The sequence below is a fragment of the Acinonyx jubatus genome, chromosome A3, assembly GCF_027475565.1.
Source record: "Acinonyx jubatus isolate Ajub_Pintada_27869175 chromosome A3, VMU_Ajub_asm_v1.0, whole genome shotgun sequence".
In the NCBI taxonomy this organism is placed as follows: domain Eukaryota; kingdom Metazoa; phylum Chordata; class Mammalia; order Carnivora; family Felidae; genus Acinonyx; species Acinonyx jubatus.
The window spans coordinates 79,989,778-80,007,711 of record NC_069388.1 but is presented as its reverse complement, the minus strand read 5'-3'; the positions used below and the strand labels follow the sequence as shown (position 1 = coordinate 80,007,711).

Sequence of the window (17,934 nt, the reverse complement as noted above, 5' to 3'; positions counted from 1 at the left end):
CATCAAAATTTTCACTTAAAAGGAGAACACAGGGCTCCCTGCCCACTTATTGCCCTCAGTTTTAGCCTAGACTCTTCAGTGCTTATCTGTGTCAGACGATACTATCAGGGCTTTTGGCATAGATGGTCATCTCTGGCCACAGACGGATCTCACTACAGGTGACTCACTAAAGGTAACAGAAATGCCTGATGGACGTAAACAAGTAAAAACAGAAAAATACGCAACAAGAAAACATCCCAAGCCTAAGCACCTTGGGAGAAATATGCCAACACAAGTTGTTTTACATGCTCAGCTACCTAATTATCTTGTCTTTTACTTATGAAATAAGGAACAGTCAGACTACTGTTCACATCACCTTTTCTCTTCAATATGCAACTCAAACTTATTTTATAAATGTAGTTTTGAAGCTTATGTTCAAACATTTTGTTTGATAACTAGTTCTACAAATGGTGATTAATTTACCAGAATCATTTCAGTGAAACTAAAAATACTCACACACACCATAAATTCTTTTATTTGTTATCTGGGCAGAAGAAAACATTTATTCACACAGAATTAAAGCCAACATAACCAAAAAGATACTTGTGAGAGCAGAAGTTAGTAAATTATGTAACTCCTGAAGCAATTTATTTAATGTAGACAGCTTCTCCTCCTAAGTATCTACAAATGTTAACAAATGAGATATTTAACATTGCTCTTCAAAAACCTTTTAAAATACATTTCCTGTAATATTAAAATCCAAGGGAGGGGAAAAACAAGGAAATTAGGTGAGAACACACAATCTAATCCTAAAATAGCTGTTTTCTAACTGTGCCTTTTTTTTTTTTGAGAGAGAGAGAGAGAGAGAGAGAATGAGCAGGGGAGCGGCAGTGAGAGAGGGAGACAGAGAATCCCAAGCAGGCTCCCTGCTGTCAGTGCAGAGCCCCCGACGCCCATGAACTGCAAGATCATGACCTGAGTCAAAATCAAGAAGTCAGACGCTTAACCAAACGAGCCACCCCGGCACTCCTAACTGTGCTCTTTTCCTAGGCATAAACCACAACACAACTAAGTTTATGGACTCCAGTAAAACTTTAAAGTGACCCAAATAGTGGTTCATAAATAACTTCTTTGTGAGCTAAGAAACACACATGTGTGTTTCATAAACAACCTAAATGTATGTTTCCACTAGTAAGTAGCAACTTGATTATCATCTGTTCACAACTCCTAACAATGGATGAGTAGGTTTACATAACTATGATAGGTAACTAAAAAACTCCTGTAGAACATTTTAAACTAGAGTTAGTGTGACATCAACTATACACATTCACCTCTTGGTTGACTTAATTGCAATTTAAAATTTATCACAGGTTAAGTATCCCCCAACCCTGCTGCCCCAGCAGTTAAATGAGTTATCCAAGGTTACAGAACCAGCTAATTGCTGGAGCTCAGAAGCAGTATACCTGGGGTATCTCTCCCACAATCTTTAAGCCAACTCCTATGTTAATGTTTAAGAAATAATTTGCAAGAAAATTCTACTAAACATAAGCATAAAACCTCTAAATTAAGGAACACATGAATTCTTTGATTCTGTGTCACTGATGGATTAAAATAGATCAAGAAATTTATAAGGATTTTTAAAATAAGGGTTTTTTGTTGGACTCAAAGACAGCTAACAACAGCCTTGCTGCTTTGTTGCTGAAGTTATATCCTGAAAGCCAGTATTCAGTCACATTCCTAAAAAATTAGTGATGGAAACATTTAACCTATATTCTACGCAAATGCCAAAATGAGATAATTATAAGTGTAACCGTAAAGTTCAAAAATAATTATTAATAGCTGTTTGAGATTTGTCTACATGAGAACAGGAAAACCAAACAAAACACCAAACAAAAAACCCCACCAAACTTTGGAGACTCCCTCTACAGAACAACAGCCTATCAATCTACATGATTTAAGGCCAAAACACACAGAACCCAAGTCACTATCCTCCCTATGAAGCCAAGGTAAGAAAGGTTGGCTGAAAGACATTTAATAGTACATGTGATCTTTGCCAGGTGCAGCAGGTCCAAACTTAAGATAGGATTCAAAAAAAAAAAAACCCAGATTCAAACTCAAATTGTAACAAATGTCTGTAAGAGTTATTCCTCCCTATTCTTCCATTTCTTTGATATAGCACCAAACACAAAGAACAATTGGTATTCCCTCCAGTCACTCTACAGATATGAACAGCTTACACAACAAAAGAATATTCTAAGGAGCCTATCACCTCTTCCACCCTGTTTCACTGCTGTTTCCAACACCATCCTCTGGGCAGTGCTACTACTGAAGTTTTGTTTTTTAGTGACTAAAGAATAAAGAAGGACTTGGGAATGCAAGCTGGTGCAGCCACTCTGGAAAACAGTATGGAGGTTCCTCAAAAAACTAAAAATAGAACTACCCTACGACCCACTAATTGCACTACTAGGCATTTACCCACAGGATACAGGTGTGCTATTTCAAAGGGACACATGCACCCCCATGTTTATAGCAGCACTATCAACAATAGCCAAAGTATAGAAAGAGCCCAAATGTCCATCAATGGATGAATGGATAAAGAAGATGTGGTATATATACAATGGAGTATTACTCGGCAATCAAAAAGAATGAAATCTTGCCATTTGCAACTACGTGGATAGAACTGGAGGGTATGATGCTAAGTGAAATTAGTCAGAGAAAGACAAAAATCATATGACTTCACTCATATGAGGACTTCAAGAGACAAAACAGATGAATATAAGGGAAGGGAAACAAAAATAATATAAAAACAGGGATGGGGACAAAACAGAAGAGACTCATAAATAGGGAGAACAAACTGAGGGTTACTGGAGGGGTTGTGGGAGGGGGGAAGGGCTAAATGGTAAGGGGCACTAAAGAATCTACTCCTGAAATCACTGTTGCACTATATGCTAATTTGGATGTAAATTAAAAAATAATAATAGGGGCGCCTGGGTGGCTCAGTCGGGTAAGCGTCTGACTTCGGCTCAGGTCGTGATCTCATGGTTCAGGGGTTCGAGCCCCGTGTCAGGCTCTGTGCTGACAGCTCAGAACCTGGAGCTGCTTCAGATTCTGTGTCTCCCTCTCTCTCTGCCCCTCCCCTTCTTGCACTCTGTCTCTCTCAAAAATAAATAAACATTAAAATAAATAAATAAATTTTAAAAAATAGAAAAAGAATAAAGAAGGACTTTTAAGGATTAAAGAATATGCAAGAATAAGGACGCATGCTTAATCAAGAAGAGTATTTACCTTAAAGACATGACACAGATCGGGAGACACATAGCTAGAAACCATTTCTCTTTGCAGTGACTTCCTTATCTATCCTGAATTTTTTAAGAAAGGTCTGGAATTTGGGGTAGGAAAAGAAGTACAGACCTTAAAAGCTTTCTTGGACTTAACATTCTCAGGTTACACTTCCAGCAATGATAGTTGTATTTCTAATTAAAAGTCAATTAAAGAATCCCCTGAATAATGCAAGATTTCTAACCTCCCAAATGTTTTATCCCTCCTTACTTTCTAGCAATAGAAAATGGATCATCCTCAACGTTAGAGAGTGGATTAGGAATCAAACATTTCATTACGTTGGTGATAACTCAAAACATTTTTAGAGAGTAGAGGGAGAATTTAATCTACCTCAACATTTTACAGATGAGGAAACTGTGGCTGAAATAGTTAAATGAGTTATCCAAGGTTACAGAACCAGCTAATGGTGGAGGTCAGAAGCAAAGCCCCATCCCACCACAATGAGGCAGAACATCCTGCTCATTTTTTCCTCCTACTCTGACTCTCTTTAATCCCTGGCACAAAATTCATAAGTACTCTCCTCCAAAAGCATTTCTATCAGAATGTCTTCTTATACCCAGTGGAACTGACAGGAAACTCATCTCCACATGGGCTTACTAGAATGGCAGTAACTATTTTTTTTAAGAAGTTTTCCTGCCACCTCAATTTCCTAATTCTTCCTTGTTCACAAGAATTAAAATTTCAACATCATGGACTTTCCCCTATCCAACTGGAGGAAAAAAAAAAAAAAGGAGTGGGGGAAGAGGAAAGCAATAGAATCAAGAGGTAGGAGACATTCAATCTAACATTTGTTTTCATTTAATTCAGGTATTTCATTTCATCCATTTCATCAACTAAGAGGTATACATAATACCCTTCCCTGACATCCTGATACTGGCACAAACAAAACAACTTCACGTTCTAAAGGAGAAAGCTAGCTTCACAATGCACAGGCCACGGAAAGGGTATAGAAAGAATACCAAGAGCAACAAAGAGGTTAGGAGCTCTCCCCAGGCCACCTCCCACCCACTACTCATTAGCTCTATCAGTCCCAACCTTCCTTGGAAACTCATATTGAGAGGAACCCAAAGTCAGAGAATTAGAGAGCTCACTTCATCTTTAACCTGGAAATGGCTTGCAATCCAAGTATAGTAGTTCCCCCTCATCTATGGGGGCTGTGTTCCAAGACTCCCAGTGGATGACCTAAAACCACAGATAATACCAAACTCTATATTTACTATGTTTTTTCTTATACATACATAGCTATGATAAAATTTAATTTACAAATTAGGCACAATAGGAGATTAACAATAAAAAGGTAACTATAGTATAATAGTTATGAGAATGCGGTCTCAAAATATTGTAATGTACTCAGCCTTCTTGTGATGCTGTGAGAAAATAAAATGCCTAAATGATGAGATGAAGCGAGGTGAACGATGTAGGTAGGCACTGTGATATAGCATTAGACTACGGCAGGCATGTCTCATTTTATTGCACTTTGCTCTTCTTGCACTTTGCAGATATTGCATTCGTTTTTGTTCTTCTCTTCCCCCAAAGCTGAAGGTCTGTGGTAACCCTGAATTGAGCAAGTATATCAGCACCATTTTTACAGCAGCATTTACTCACTTTGTGTCTCTGTGTCACATTTTGGTAATCTTGCAATATTTCAAATTTTTTCATTATTGTTATATTTGTTATGGTGATCCGTGACCAGTGATTATGACTCGCTGAAAGCTTAGATGATGATTAGCATTTTTTAGCAATAAAAAATTTTTAATTAAGGTACATACACTTAGATATAATGCTATTGCATGCTTAATAGCTTATAGTATAACTTTTAAATGTGCTAGGAAACAAACAAAAAAAAAACCTCATTTGACTCCCTTTATTGCAATATTTGCTTAATACTGTGGTCTAGAACCAAACCTGAAATATCCCTGGGATATGGCAGTATTGACCTTCTGACAATATGTCAGGAGGAGGAACATCTGCTTCTAGACCTCAGTTGACTGCATGTGAGTGAAACGGTGGATAATGGGGGCTACTGTCAGTATAGAACTCCCAAGAATGTATTGGCAACTGTAAATATAACCATGGATGAAACTAAAGACATATATTGACTAGATTTATGACCAATTAAAGCTAATCATCCTCTTTTGGGCTCTCATTGCAGTCCTTAAACTCAGTTATTTGTGAGTATTCCTCCTAGAAAATCTTTTCTTGTTTGAATTCCATTACTCAATATTACTCTATATCTTTTCCACCTCTGTGACCAGGCCTCAGTTTCCCTAACTGGCTCTTTCTTCTCCTACTCCCTGGGTTTCCTTAAGATTCTGTCCCCAGACCACTTTTCCCTTCAATAGTACCCTTACCAGTATCCCAGTATCCTTATTGATAACTCCCAAATATGTGCCTCGTATCCTCATCTTTTTTCCTGAGCTCCAGACTCACCTTCCCTACAGCCTTCTAGACCTTTCCCACCTGGATACCAGGGCTGGATACCTCACACTGAACATATCCAAATTGTCTAAACTAAACTCACCTCCCTGCCCCCCAATATATGAACATTGTCCCACTCAGTCCTAGATGACCTAGAAACCTCACTCACAGAAGGCTCTTCCCTCCTTTCCCCTCACGTTACACCCAATCCAATACTATACACTTCAGTTGCCACAATTCTCTTTCATCGCTTTCCATTCCCACTGCTGCTACCTTAATTTTCCTCTCATTTTCAATCTCCTGGTCATGACAACAACAGTTTTCAAACCAGTCTGCCCATTTGTCACTTTAATCTGGTGGTACCAGGCAGAATGGATTGGTCTCCCTAAGCTGCAACCCCAATCATATCACTTCTCTTCTTCATTGATGAGATTTGCATTTGATGGGAAATAAATACAAATTCCTTAGCCAGACATGTTTTAATAGCCAAGCTGAAGTAACTTTTTGAGTAGACAAAGCAAATGAAAGTGCTAGAGCAGAACATCTAAAGGTTGCAATTTCTTAATTCATTTGTGATATCTCAATAGAGCTTCTAAAACTTTAATGTGTACACAAATTACCTGAAGGGCTTGTTAAAACAGATTCCTGGGCAAGCTCCTGGGATCCTGACTCTGGGAGTAGGTATGGTGTAGGAAGAATATGTATTTCTAATAAGTGAATGCTACCTGTATTGCTTTGAGTAGCTCTGATATAGATTATACTCCATTTTTCTTAACACATTTGTAGCAGCCATACACATCATTCTTCTCTCCACACTCATGCTGTTCTGTCACCTATTGTCTGCCCCAAGGCCAGGTGCTTCAGAGACAGCACGGGGCCCAGACTGGTCTAAAGCCTTCCCAGAGATTGGTTTAAGCATGAAACATAATATGATTCTGACCAGTGAGCCATAGGGTATAGTTTGCCAAAAGACTTAAGAGAAAGGTGCTCTTCACTGAAAAAAGAGACACCTGGAAAGAAATAGAAACTTTTCCTCCCCTGTACATATGTGTCCACCACTTACCTCCTGTTTCTTCTGCCATTTAGTGACCTTAAGGGAAGCTGACCCAAGAATGAGAAAGATAGGCTTAAGAAAGCAGAGGAGAGGGGAGCCTGGGTGGCTGAGTTGGCTAACTGTCCGACTCTCGGTTTCAGATGAGGTCATGATCTCAGTTTCATGGATTTCAGCTTGCATCAGGATCTGAGCTTGTGGCACAAAGCCTGATTGGGATTCTCTCTCTCCCTCTCTCTACCCCTGCCCCACCTGCACTATCCCTGTCTCTCTCAAAGAAAATAAAATAAAAAACTTAAAATATTAAAAAAAGCAAGCAAGCAAGCAGAGAAGGAAGGAAAGACTGATGCAGTCTCTATACTCAATTAGCCAACTCTGGAACATGCTACTTCAGAATTTATGTGATAGAAGTCCCTCATTTTTTTAAGACAAAAGTTGGTATTTTCTGCTCCATGAAATTAACAGCAAACTAATTATTATAAGATTGTTCCAAAACATACATCTCAAGTGTCATTCAACATATTTAGAGGAAGGTAGGCAAAAATGAGGAAGAAAAAATTAGAAATTAGTGGCTCAGCATGAATTCCCAAATCATAAAAATCATCATAACCTCCAGGAAACCTCCCTGATATTTAACCCCGCCCCCCAAAGGTTTAAACTCTGCAAATGAGTAGCTTCTGCTATTTTGGGGGTGGCATTCTGTGTTCTTGGTGGTAGCTTCTGAATATTCAAAAAGGCCTTCCTTTCAATAATTCCTTTAATGTGGAGGTTTTAATCACTCCTACCTCTGTATTATATCAAACACTCCTTAAATTTTGATTCTTTGCTTAGATGCCTGTCTGCAACACTTTAAGGGCACTAGCCATATTATGTTATTAAAAACATTTTTTCCCAACACCTGACTCAGCACCTGACACAGCGCAGGCACCTGACAATGTGTAAATAGAGATCAAAACTTATATTCTCATATTAGTGAACCTGAGCAACCACTAATATATATCATTTGTCAGAGTTCAGTTTAAATGTAATCTCCTCCTAGAAATCTTTCTAAACTAAGCATGGTTACCCACTACATGCTCACATGGTAGATTCTTCTACCTCTCCTTTATACCATCGTGCTTTTTAAAATTTATTCAATGTCTACCTTACCCAACAGGTTATAATCTCTGTAAGAATGTACCATGTCTATTTTGTTCAGGCTGTATTCCATGCTGTTAGTTCAGAGCCCAAGGCAGGGCTCGATCCCACAAATCATGAGGTCATGACCTGGGGCGAAATCAAGAGTCCAACACTTAAGTGACTGAGCCACCTAGACTCCCCTTCACTAACTTTAGAGATTAAATAAAATTGGGCAATATATATATTTAGATTTAGCTTAATGTAGGAAAAATATAACCCATGTCATTCAATCATAAGAAAACTCAATTAGTTGACTTTGCATGATCTTTTAGTATTAAAGTCAATGTTGATTATTTCAGATTGCAAACTATAGGACTATTTACATTTACATAGATTTTTAAATGACCCAGTTCTATATACATATGATGCTTAATAAATGCTTTTTGATAAAAAATAAAAGGTACCAGTCTTCTGAGAACTGTTCTAGCACTGAGTATGCAGATCTACTTGCTAATCAAGATTTTTGCTAATCATGCACTGCCTACTTAAAAAATTATTTGTAACTATTAGAATTTACACATAAACCAGATTTCTCATTAATAATTGACATTAACTCTGCCCTCATACAAGAGTAGCTCTTAAAATCTTAAGGGAAAAAAATAAAATAGCATTTCCAAAAAACAGAACTTTCAGAAGAGATGTGTCAACTAGTTAAATAATATCACCTTGCATTAAGTTGAACAGATATAAGAAGGCCATGTCAAGGGGCCTAGAACACTAATTTGCTGAGTGGAGGAAAAAGAAATACAACATCAAATCCTCATCATCAATCCTCATCATCAAGCACAAAAAATGATTTGGCAGGCCGGTCCTGTAATTTGATAGATGTGTATTTAGTTAAAACTTCTAAGCTTGTTAAAGCTTTAAGGTCAGTGAGTCCTATTCCCTTATCTTTGAGATGAAACAGGGCCTCAGAGATGCTGAGTTGCCTAAGGACACAGTAGCACTGCCAAGCTGGAATTCAAACCCTGGAGCCCTGCTTCTCCTTCCTGGAGGAAGGTCTTCCCTTTCTTGGTTACAGTGCATTTACTTGGTTTGTCATCTCCAGGTGGAAGCCTGAATTAAAACATGCAAAAATCCAACTATGTCTATAACGTGAGGTTATTGGGGGGGTTAAAATTATATAACAGAATAAGCATCCTTTTATGCTCTTCACCTTTTCCCTCTATACTGTTTGTTTTCTGGGCAATGAAAAATCGAAGTTTTTTATGCACTCTCTAAATATTTTATTATGAGGCCAAGCATTTTATCATTGGCATAAGTGAATCTAAAACAGTACATAGGACTGTGTTATTCCATTTTCCTGCACTCTTTGGAAGTTTCAAAATTCTAGGAAGGGTTTAAACATAAATGAAACATCACATCATCCTTTGCCAGGACAGCAACTAGAGGAAAGCAAACTCAAAACACCTTGTCTGCAGGCTTTTGTGGCCGAGGAGCAATGGAGCTACTATTAAAGGAAATATCCCCTAGAATAGTATTTTTTACTTTGGTGACTAATAATTTCAAAGTGGACTAAGCATAATGTGACTATTTTATGTACAAGAATACAATGAATATTTTTTAAAAGATACAAGTGAAATCACAGAAAAACAGGGAACTCTCTTGATTTACACAGGAAAAATTAACAAGTATCTAGAAATATTTTGGAAAACGAAATATTTTTTTGTTCATGTAAGTTAACTAAGACAACATAGCCAATTTCTCCACGGTTCTCAAAAACAACCCTTAATTGTCAAAATGGTTTGGGGCACAATCAATTTCATTTGGCAATGACTGAGAGAAATAAACAATGGGACTGTTGGCAGAGAAAAAAACCTAAGCCTTAAACAATTACTTTGCAACAAACTAAAGGGGATGCCTGCATCACCAACGGAAAACTGGGAAACAGCTTTCAAATGGAGTATTATCCCCTTTCCCCCACTTAAAGCCCAATTAAACACATAGCTTAATTTTCTTTTGATAGCTCAGCAAGCCAACTTTCAAAGAATTCAGTAAGTTATTCATAGAAAGATACATGCCTGGTAGAAGAATTTTAGAGATCTGAGACACATGGTTTTAATTAATTGTCATTTTGCCTGTAACAATCCATCAAATCACCCAAGATGAAGATGTCCACAATTCAAACACTATTTACACCAAGTTCAAAATTTGATAGTTTATAAAATATAGGTTGTGTCAAAAGGACACCAGTCTTTAGAAAAAGTCAAGCTTCTAAAGAGATTCCAAGCAATCAAAATGGTGGTAAGTGAATCATAATACTTCCTCATTCACTAAATCCCAAACCCTCAGAGGCTCTCCGCCCCCAAATTTTATTCTAATAATTCTGGGATTTTCTCCATTGGCATAAATTCTGGATATCAAGAAAAATCACATTATGGAAAGTTAGTACAGTCAACTCTTAATTACTTGTTTTTTTATAGATAATCCACAGTGTAACTTTGAGATATTTGTTTATATTAACTTTTTAAAAATGGATATATCTGACTTTCTGAGAACTCCTAATACCTGCACTTAGGCATAAAAGTTCCAAATACAATTTGGTGGAAAATAAAAAACTACAGTATATTATTTCTTTTATCGGGAACATTTTCATTATTGGGCCAACTAATGTTATTAAGTATCCTATTATTAAGTCTCCCATTATTTTAAAGTTACTACAATTCATAAAATTACAACTTTCTATGAAAAAAAAAATCACACACACAGAGAAGGGTCTCTATGAAGCAATATTACAAGAAAACACCTACTATCCAAAATTAACATTTTAGAGTAATTTCCTTTTAAAGTTATTTTTCAATTTATCTTCAGAATATTAAGATGGCACTTCTGAGAAGTGTACCAGTTAATATTTCTTATTTCTCTAACGTTCCCTATCAATTTCTTTTTTCAGTAGGCTTTCACAAATTAAAACCATCCATCTTACTGGAAGAAAGACCCAGTTATCAAGAACAAAGGGAATTTAACCACAGAGATTACAAAGTCCGTGGTGGAAAACAAAGTTTTCGTCAGCTCAACTCTTTATTCTGAGTTTCTTTTAATTTTCCACTTGGAACTGTGATTCTGAATGTAACTAAGTCCCCCCTCTCTCTAGCAACATAATGAATCCTAAGCCGTATCTTTAAAAAATGAGGAGTGGTCTTTAGTCACTACTTTGTCCCCTCTACTACTGCCTCAAATCCATGTCACAATCCCCTTGGGCTAAAAACATCCTAGTCCTCTAAATAATCAGCAATAAGCTAAATTTAGTTTGAGGATTTGAGAAGAAACAGGCCAAGGCCCAACCTCCACATCCAGGCCCCACACTGCATCTCATCCGTATATTCATCTGAGACCCCTCCAGTTAAAATTAGCTCAGCTAATCCTCCCTGGCTAGCTGCCATCTACCAAGCAGGAATCATAAAAATAAAGTCATAAAGAGAGAATTCCAACAAATGGGAAAGTCGATAGGCCTCAAATGTTTTTTAAGTGACACACAGATACTAAAATGGCTTCCCCTGAAATATAAGAAAGCACCTCAATTTATGAATACTAAAGGACATTTTTATATAATTTAGATAATGGCCTATAAAAACAGTTCAAAAAAGTTCCTTTAATATTACAGTATAAGCACATAACATGTCCTTAGCAAGCTAGATAACAATAGTTCCTGAACCATTTATAAATTCCAAATCATGTAGAGAGATTATCCTGTAACTCTCAGAACTTTTAAAAAAGCTAAATCCCAAATGACACTTACTGACAAACCTGGCAAAAAGTCACAGCTGCTGAGGACCCCTAGCACCTCCAACTATTATGCAGAGTCCCTTCTCAACACCGCTAGTACTCACATTTATTTAGAGTAACTGGGGGCCCTGCAACAACCCCTGGGGTGGAGAAAACCAGCAAATGGGAAGTAATTTTCAGGCAGGCAGAAGGTGACCTGAGGGCAGAACACAACAGCTAGGGAATTAGGGCTTATCTTCAGGAGAGTCTTTCTATAAGAAAGATACTTAAGTGCCAGAGGAACACAGACTTGAGAGATGGCCAAATAAAGTTGAACCTTCTTTCAGCCAAGGAGTGTATACTGAAAATACTCTTGCCTAAGCATTTTCATTAACTGAACATTTCTACCTAATGACAGGTCAAAGTGCTTGAGAATGGAGATGCCCAGCCTTCCGGCAAAGCACATTGCCTCGATCTGGGAGAAGAAATTCAAGCCAAGTATAGAAACCCCAAGTCCTGACCAGGCATTCAAAAACCCGTGTACACAACACGCAGTTATAATACCTAGATGTTCTGAATTTCAAGTGCCCACTATAAGGGATACACATGTAAATGCTCAAAATATTTTTGTTGACTCTACTGAAACAAAAACTGTCATCAACTATGTATTTATATCACAATTCGAACTTCTCCTCTCCCACTCCTGCACTTTTTTTTTTTAAATAGATCAACTCCCAAGTCTTGGGGACCTAAACACCAAACTTAGAATAGGAAAATAAAGAACAGTGATACCTGCTTTGTCTCTATTTATTGCTGTTGATGACATAAGGTTGTATTTATGGTGGTGATGCTATCTGAATGGCCACCATCATTTCAAGAAAGAAAAGCAAAACTCACTGGCCATCTATTTTATGACTAGGACCTTCATATAATTCATCTCATTTCGGGTTCTCAATAACCCTGTGGCAAAGTATTAATACCCAATGTTTATATAAGTAGAAACTGAGCCTCAGAAAAGTTATGTATCTAAGATCACCTGTCAGGAGAATTCAAACCTAAATCTAAACCCTTCTATCTTTCACAACATTTATGTAATCTAAGTGGTGTTATTAAAAAAAAACTGTAACTGAAAATAAAAAATGTATACAATCCTACTAAAAAGTACATGGAAAATGCTGAGTTTCTCATGTCATCCATGACAAATTCTTTTAGAGCATCCATCACTTCAAGACACTATTTCCCATAGGGATATAATATTATCTTTGCCCACAGGGAACTGACAGTCTAGTTAGAGAAAAAAGCCATCTGGGTAGGTTTTTAATGTAAGAGGCAACAAAAAGTACTGGAAATGACAAGGGTTTTAGAAACATTTATATAGTAATTTGAATGCTTACTAGTTGTGAACTTTGGACAGGCTCCTTAAATTTCCTCAGCTGTAAGGTCATAATTAAAATCTACCTCTTAGGAGCTCTTGTGAAGCTTAAATGAGACAACAGGTGAAAACAGTTAGGAGCCCAATAATTCTATCTCTCTCCTATGTCACAAGCTAAGTGTCAATGAGTGGAAATATCAATAAGTGATATAGCAAAGATCAATTTGATCTGGTACAAAAAAATTCAAAGACAAAAATCCCAGTCCTTACACTTGAAAACTTATCTGTGGAGACAGCTGAGTTAATAGCCAATTAGGTTTATCATTTGTAACAGCAGCAAAGTTAATTAAACACATAGAGTGTTTATACTTAAAGTACAAAATTTAAACAATAATGAATGGAACACAATCATGTTAAAATGGGGGGGGGGGGAGAGGTATCATTTTCTGGTGCCAAACTGCTAATTTAAAGGGAAAACTACCATTTAAACCAAAAGTGGATGGCAACTAAATGCAATGTTGGGTTGAATCATGGAACAGTAGCCTGACTCTTCAGTCAACACTGATGTACCAATGGTAATTCCTTAGTTTTGACAAATGTGTTACTTTCCATAAATCTAAAAGTATCCCAAGATAAAAAGCAGATGACAAGGGAAAGGAATATACATAGCAACAATTAGGTATTGCCACTTGATTTTGGGTTTCCTGAAGATAGTTAGCCATGAATAGCAAAGGCTTTGAAATCAGTCAACACACACCATCCCAGCAAGCTACTCTAAGCATAACTACTAGGAATACCTGAAGTGTAATACTCTTAACGTTTAAAGAAAAGTGACTTGTCCACTTTTTCCTAGCATACTCTTGCAAAAAGCAGCTTTCTGGTAATTTTGCTGTTGCTGTTACAAAATCAGCAAATTAAGTTACCTCTGTTTTTGCATTCTTGACTAAGACATTTATTCAATCAGAATATAAACAGCCTCTCTCACCACATACATAAATTTGAAAGTCTAATAACAAGTGACATTTCTGAGCTTAGTGCTAAAGGCAAGCATAACTGTCTCATCTGCTTCCATAAATAAGGCAGACAGTCAAATACTCTTAATCTATTATACAAAACTCAAAGAAGAGTTAATAAAATGATATAAAAGTTACTAGGGCATTTTTATTCCCAGAGTCAAATAATGGCCGTAACTGACAATTTGCTTTTTAAAGCTCATCCACTGGGAGTCACATTAAGTTGTTGTGAACTTTCACTACCTGTGTGTTCAGCAAGACAGCTGAAGCTTTTAAACTCTGGAGTATGCAAGAAAAGAATTTACTTGCATACCAGAATGCAAATCCTATGCTAAAAACTAGCGACACGTTTAAGGGATCACCAATTTCAATGTGTACAAACTACACACAAACACACACACATTCAAACATACAAGCAATGTTAATTAACACTTAGTTCAGAGGCATTCACTAACCCTTTTAAAATACGCATGGAGAATTTAAAGGGCAATTTTCAAATTTCAAGGAAACCTTAATAATCTTTCCAAATTTCAAAGAAGGAAAAAATAAACAGCAATGCAGCAAAGTCATTTCTCCTGCTGAAATGACCTCCAGCTTCTATGAGCTACTCCCGGTTTCGCAATAACTGAATCTGAGACTCCAACCACGTACACACAAAACGGAGCAGAAGCAGAGAACACTAAAGCTTCCCCAACAGTCCTGGCAAAACCCACCTCCGTTCCCTCGGTCCTCACGGTTCCCCTTCCCTTCCGCGCACACATCTTTACCTTGACTTCCACCAGGAAAAGAGAACAGGGTTAATCAGCAACCAAAATCCTGTTTTATCATCAGTTAACAGACACTAACCTGGAGAGCCAGAGTGCTACTAACCTGATTTCAGGGAGGCAGAACTAAACCCAGCAGAGCACAGGGGTATAAATTATACGAATCCGAAATGCCAAGCCAGCAGCTCAATGCAGCTCAAATGTCAATTTAAGGAAAAGGCTTTTGCAAACAGTATCTCAAATGAACATTTACACTTCCAAACCACCCACCAACCTCCCGACTGCCAGGACCCAAATTCGGCTGAAGCAACCCGGGAGACAAAAAGAGTGTCTTACCTTGTACATATCTCGACATTTTAGGGATTTATTAAAATACTGTGATGTGTATATATTAATTTCTAGAGGAGTTACGCTATAGGGCAGGTATCTCTTCCTCCCCTGCTTTAACAACCGACGTGTTCTTTCTCCCCTTCCTATGTTTAGCCACTTAAGAGAGTATTCAAAGCTATTAAAACTGCCTTAAAAAAAAAAAAAAACAGGAAAACCTCCCCCACTTCCAAAGAGAAGAAACTTAGTGAGACTGAGTCTACTTAGAACTCCTGTCTACACTGCGCTCCTGACACAAACCAGGGCCAGCTGGAGACTCCCGGAAAAGGTAAAATCACACGAACTTAAATTTCATCAATGAAAGAGGAGGATCTACAACGGCTATTTCACCGCCCCCCGGGTCCCCACGCCCTCCCGGGTTGGACGACAGCAGACACTGGCCGGCCGCACCCCCCGATCCCCTCCCCCTCGCTGCCGTCCAGCCTCCGGCCGGTTCCCCAGGAAACCCCGGTCAACAGCAGCCCGCGCCCCGGCGGGGTCGGAGAGGCGGGCAAGGCCGGCAAAGAGGGGCAACGCAACCGTTTTTACCAGCCCATAAACACCCTGGGACTAGGAGGCGGTAAGAATTCCGCGCGCCCGCCGGCGGGCTGGGGCCTCCAGCTCGCCCCCTTCCAGCAGCGAGGCGAAACCATGTCGTGGCTTTTTCTCGGGAGGGGCCGAAGACCACATCGCCCCTCCCCCCACAGCAAACACTAAGGAGCCTTCCGTGAGGAGAGAACCCGCAGGCAGCCGCGAGCCCAAGGGACTAGAACGCGGGAGGGCCCCGAACCCAAAATTCGGCCTCCGGGGCAACACAGCGGGTGGGGCAGAGGAGCTCTACACATATCCCTGAGGGACGCACACCCGCCCAAAGGGTCGTGGAAAGCCCGTCCCCGCCTCTCTCCAAACCACCACCGAGACCCACCTTCCTCCTCTTCCTTTAGCAGCTGGGAAATTGGGGGCGTTTATGGCGCCCCGGGAAGAAGACTCGCAGGCTGAGAGAATGTCACCTCTGAGACACCCTTCTCTCTCCCCCTCTTCCCTCACACATGCACAACTTGAACTCCTCGCCAGCGGTTGCAGCCCAGCTGCTGACCCCCTGCGCCCACCAGGCTGCGGGCTTCTGACACCCCAAGCCCCCACTTTCTCCCAAACACCTCCCCTCCCCCTCCCCCTCCATTTGGAGCAGCCCCCCTCAATGCGGAAATGTCCCCGCCGCGCAGACAGACAGGAACAACCGCCAGTCAGGAGCCGAGGCGGATGCAGGGCCTAGCCAATGAGACGCGCGGAGGTGGCAGGAGGCGGGGCGTCTGAGGCTGAGGGGACACCCCCCTCCCCCCCCACCGGGAGGTGGGCGCAAACAGGACCCTGGGATCCGCTTGTAAAAGCAGCACCTGCTGCGGCGGGGCAAGGGGTGTTTCACCAGTAAAACTCCCCGGCTTCTACGGATACTTTAGCAAGGGCGAGAACCTGAAGTACGAGTGGTTATTTTTGCAGTCCATAAAAATGTTCCGGTTTACGAGGGATTGAAGATAGCTAAACAGCGGATAGAGCCAGAACGCTCCACGGCTACTACCTGAGAGAGCCTTTCTCAGTAGATACAAACTCTCCTCCCTACATCTGGTCTGGGGAGGGTGAAGGTGCGTTCAGGAGTAAGCAGTGGGAAGTGTGGAGTCCACCAACAGAAGGAGGGATTTAGGGTGTGGGAAAAAAGTGCCAGGTGAAGGCTCTGCCACCAGAACCAGCACGGCCAGTCCCTATTCCTGTAGAGAGTTATGCTGTGATAGACATTTACTTTAATGACCAAAGTGGCAATGGCTTGCTACCCCTCGAGATGCTTACCTTTACTATTCTTGAAGTCCACAAGGAAAGAGGATGTTGCAAGAACCTTGGCAGTGGCGTGTGAACTGCGAGAGGGCCAGCCCAGCGCCCGCTAAATCACACCTGATATTGCCAACACCTGTAAAACTCAGTGGGTGTATCTCAGACTTCACTTTGTGACTCAGTCAAACTATGTCAGGACAGATGAATTGTCAGCACTCTCTTAGAGGCCTGCAATAAACCAAGTAATTCTAGAAGAGTTTGAGGCTTTGGACAACCCTAATCAACCAAGGTAAAGTGAGAATTTTTTAATGATTCACCTGTAAACAAATTTTTTTAGTGCCACATATTCGTATGGAAATGTTATTAGACAGGTAACAGAGAAAAGGCCAGTGATTAATTTGTCATGCTAGACAGCAACAATCCTTGGTGATATATTTATTATGTGAAATCCAAAAAGATTGACCTCTCAGCTATAAAAGTAATTTCCCCAAATAAAAACCAAAGAAGTGTCTAAAACCCAGGTATCTACATTTTAATAATGGCATTTGGAGACAGGATCTTAATCAGAATCTCCACATTCTTTGTGTGAGGTAGAGAAATTATAGCAGCAGTAAATAAGAGTATTAATTAATCAGTGTTGACACCAAAATAAGATGCCACCAAAACATTTGGGCCCCATAGGTTTGCTTAGCCTGCAAAAGATAAAGGGCAATGAAGAGTCTTTATACAAGATATATTGTAAGAAAGATGATCAGTTATTCTCTACCTTTACAGAAGGTTAAGGAAGAGAAAATGAGTTTTAATTGCAGCAAGAGCATTTGGTAATACCTAAGAGTGACATCTTGATTTATGAATAATTAAATATTCAGACATCATACCAAAGGATATTGTACATTTGCTGCCTCAAGAGATCTCCAAAAAGTA

At 39.4% G+C, this 17,934-nt stretch overlaps 2 protein-coding genes across 5 annotated transcripts in view; one reads left to right on the top strand and one right to left on the bottom strand.

Annotated features, from left to right (window-relative positions):
- UGP2 (UDP-glucose pyrophosphorylase 2) overlaps positions 1-16,279 on the bottom strand; it is a 64,527-nt gene extending 48,248 nt beyond the window's left edge. The window contains exons 1-2 of one of the 3 annotated variants that reach the window (XM_015070551.3): positions 15,736-15,854; positions 14,770-14,828 (exon numbers count right to left, since the gene is read on the bottom strand). In XM_015070551.3, the coding sequence (XP_014926037.2) occupies positions 14,770-14,828; positions 15,736-15,839 (163 nt within the window). In that variant the 5' untranslated portion in view covers positions 15,840-15,854. Of the gene's footprint in view, positions 1-14,769; positions 14,829-15,156; positions 15,502-15,735; positions 15,855-16,111 lie in introns of those variants that run through there. The other 2 variants (XM_015070549.3, XM_015070548.3) reach the window with 2 other exon arrangements.
- Positions 16,280-16,348: 69 nt separating this feature from the next.
- Positions 16,349-17,934, top strand: part of WDPCP (WD repeat containing planar cell polarity effector) — a 607,526-nt gene continuing 605,940 nt past the window's right edge. For both annotated transcript variants that reach the window (XM_053200664.1, XM_053200667.1), the window contains exon 1: positions 16,349-17,299. The gene's annotated coding sequence lies outside the window, so the exon portion shown is untranslated. The remainder of the gene's footprint in view (positions 17,300-17,934) is intronic.